Source organism: Cucurbita pepo, chromosome LG06 (assembly GCF_002806865.2).
Source record: "Cucurbita pepo subsp. pepo cultivar mu-cu-16 chromosome LG06, ASM280686v2, whole genome shotgun sequence".
NCBI lineage: Eukaryota > Viridiplantae > Streptophyta > Magnoliopsida > Cucurbitales > Cucurbitaceae > Cucurbita > Cucurbita pepo.
The window spans coordinates 133588-135854 of record NC_036643.1 but is presented as its reverse complement, the minus strand read 5'-3'; the positions used below and the strand labels follow the sequence as shown (position 1 = coordinate 135854).

Genomic DNA, 2267 nt, shown 5'->3' with positions numbered 1-2267 from the left:
TTTTTTTTTTTTTTTTTTTTTTTTTTTTTTTTTTTTTTTTTTTTCCGAACGGGGAAAGAAGGGAAAGGAAAGAGAACTGACGAACTTTTATTCCTTTGTATCCAGTCAAACATATAGTAGTATTCCCATGAACTACCAAATGTCTAAAAATCCTTTATTCCCAAGGATATGATTTCAAAGCAGCATTTTCCTAGACATTCCTAATAAAGACCTCAAACCTTTTTATTCTGTGACATAACCTTTGAAACAGTGAGCATGAACTACCCGCATAATTTACAGCTCGAGAGGAAGCCTCAATGGCCGTATAAGGAGCAACACAATAATATACAGCTACAGCAATCTAGAGGAAGTAGCCATACAGTTCCAGAAAGCAAATGCACAAGTTCCACGGATTTGAAGCATCAGTTGTTGGGGCTGTGAGAAGAACACGGAAGAACCTAAATGGAAGTAAAGAGTTTGGTCCAGTTACGGGCCACGACGCAAACTGACCAGGCTTGCACACCGTCTGATCGTTCTCGTGTACTCGCAAGTTTGTCCAAGTTTTCCCATCGATTGACCCCTAAAACAAATGTACGTAACAACATTGTCTAAATTTGCGTAAAGAGAGGGAAAAGAAGGGAGGGAGAAAGAGAGAGAAGATAAGCTTTACCTGGAGATTCCAATATCTGATAAATGCTCTTGACCCATCTTGTCTCAGTGTATAGTAATTGCACATCAGCTGCATTTGAAAGGGATATCGATCGATGAGACTATAACTTTAAAAAAGGAAGCGACCGTCAAGTATTCAATTCCCATTTTAATGCGTGTTTCTAAGGCAACAAGCTACAATTCATGCTCAAATTTTAATGCATTTCAAAAGTTCTACAGAAGATGGAGAAAACCTGATGATCTTCACCAATATCAACCATCCACCATGAATAAGTTTGCCCATCTTCCAGGCGAGGGCCGGCAAATGAAGTTCCCTAACAAGAAAAATCAACCCAGTTAACAGAGAACTCTCCCTTGCCATGATGTTCAACACAAAAGTTCCGTGCGCATTACCTGGTAAGTTCTCGAGACCAGAACCTTCGGATCTGTGTACCTTGAAGGTGGACTGCTTGCCGTAATAGTAATTTTCTAAAAAGTAAAAAAGCAAGCAAATTTTCAGCAACAAATTTACCAATACTGCGGAAAGGGCTGGGAACAAGAACGTTGAGAAGTTCAAGAACCAACCTTAGAAAGAATGGGATTAACCCATGGGTGCTCTCCATATGATGTACCGGCAAAGAATAGAACTCCATTGCTGTCCCCATCACAAATGTACTGTAGCTCCTTATAACTAGACCGGCGATGTTGAAATCTCACACTGCAAAATAGTTCAACGAGAAAACTTGATACAATACTTTTCGGCAGGCCACTTAACAATGTCTTACACATTATTTCCTCTAGCCATCTTACACATCAGGTACTCTCTTAGATTTTATGATGAAGAAATATGAAATCACGACCACAAAAATAGAATGAGCAGTACAAAAATGAAGAGGCACATTACTTGTTCTTTTTCTTGTCCTCTAGCCTTGATGGTTCAAGTTTCACGAAGTTGATAGCCTCCTTCACCTGATAAAGTTCAATACAAGAGAATAGTTAAGTTTGAAGGATTGATTTTACTATTATCGAAGTTTACACCAAAGGAAATGATTCACTCACAAGATTCTGAAAGGTAAGAATCTTCCTGCTAATGCTGCTGTTCTCCAACTGTATGATAATCATATGAAGCAAGAGTGAAAAAGATTTTACTTTAATCACAAGCCAGAAATTTTATTTAACTGCGACAAGTATACCTTCTCCAACAAGGCGTATGGGAGTAACGGAAATCGCACGAAAGAAAGTAAATCCTGAACTGACTGAAGTCGCTCACCAAAAAGGATATCAGGGGTTGAAAATGTCATAAGCTCATCTACTGCCATCCACCCACATAATTCACTTGCTTCTAAACCCCACATTAAGATTGCATTCAGTACTTTTTCCTCGGACGTCACTGTCAAATCAGGACACTGCAAGAACCACTTCACCCAATGAAGATCAACGACCAAAACATCTAAATAGACATAAAAGTATTTCGCAGGCTTTCCTTTCTTGTTAATATTATGATTTTCATAAATAAACTTCTCAATAAGAAAGCGACTATCAATTACAAAAGTCTTGTTGCAGACAACAGCTTCAAGTAGAACGTGTTTTAAAGCAGGGGAAGTGTGGGGATGATGATTTGACTAGAACCCCCCCCCCCC

The 2267-nt window shown here is 38.9% G+C and overlaps 1 protein-coding gene across 2 annotated transcripts in view; it reads right to left on the bottom strand.

Annotated features, from left to right (window-relative positions):
• Positions 1 to 66: 66 nt before the first annotated feature.
• Positions 67 to 2267, bottom strand: part of LOC111797026 (BTB/POZ domain-containing protein At2g30600) — a 6377-nt gene continuing 4176 nt past the window's right edge. For both annotated transcript variants that reach the window (XM_023679887.1, XM_023679888.1), the window contains exons 6-13: positions 1821 to 2033; positions 1687 to 1734; positions 1532 to 1596; positions 1213 to 1345; positions 1042 to 1116; positions 882 to 962; positions 650 to 718; positions 67 to 559 (exon numbers count right to left, since the gene is read on the bottom strand). In XM_023679887.1, the coding sequence (XP_023535655.1) occupies positions 341 to 559; positions 650 to 718; positions 882 to 962; positions 1042 to 1116; positions 1213 to 1345; positions 1532 to 1596; positions 1687 to 1734; positions 1821 to 2033 (903 nt within the window). In that variant the 3' untranslated portion in view covers positions 67 to 340. The remainder of the gene's footprint in view (positions 560 to 649; positions 719 to 881; positions 963 to 1041; positions 1117 to 1212; positions 1346 to 1531; positions 1597 to 1686; positions 1735 to 1820; positions 2034 to 2267) is intronic.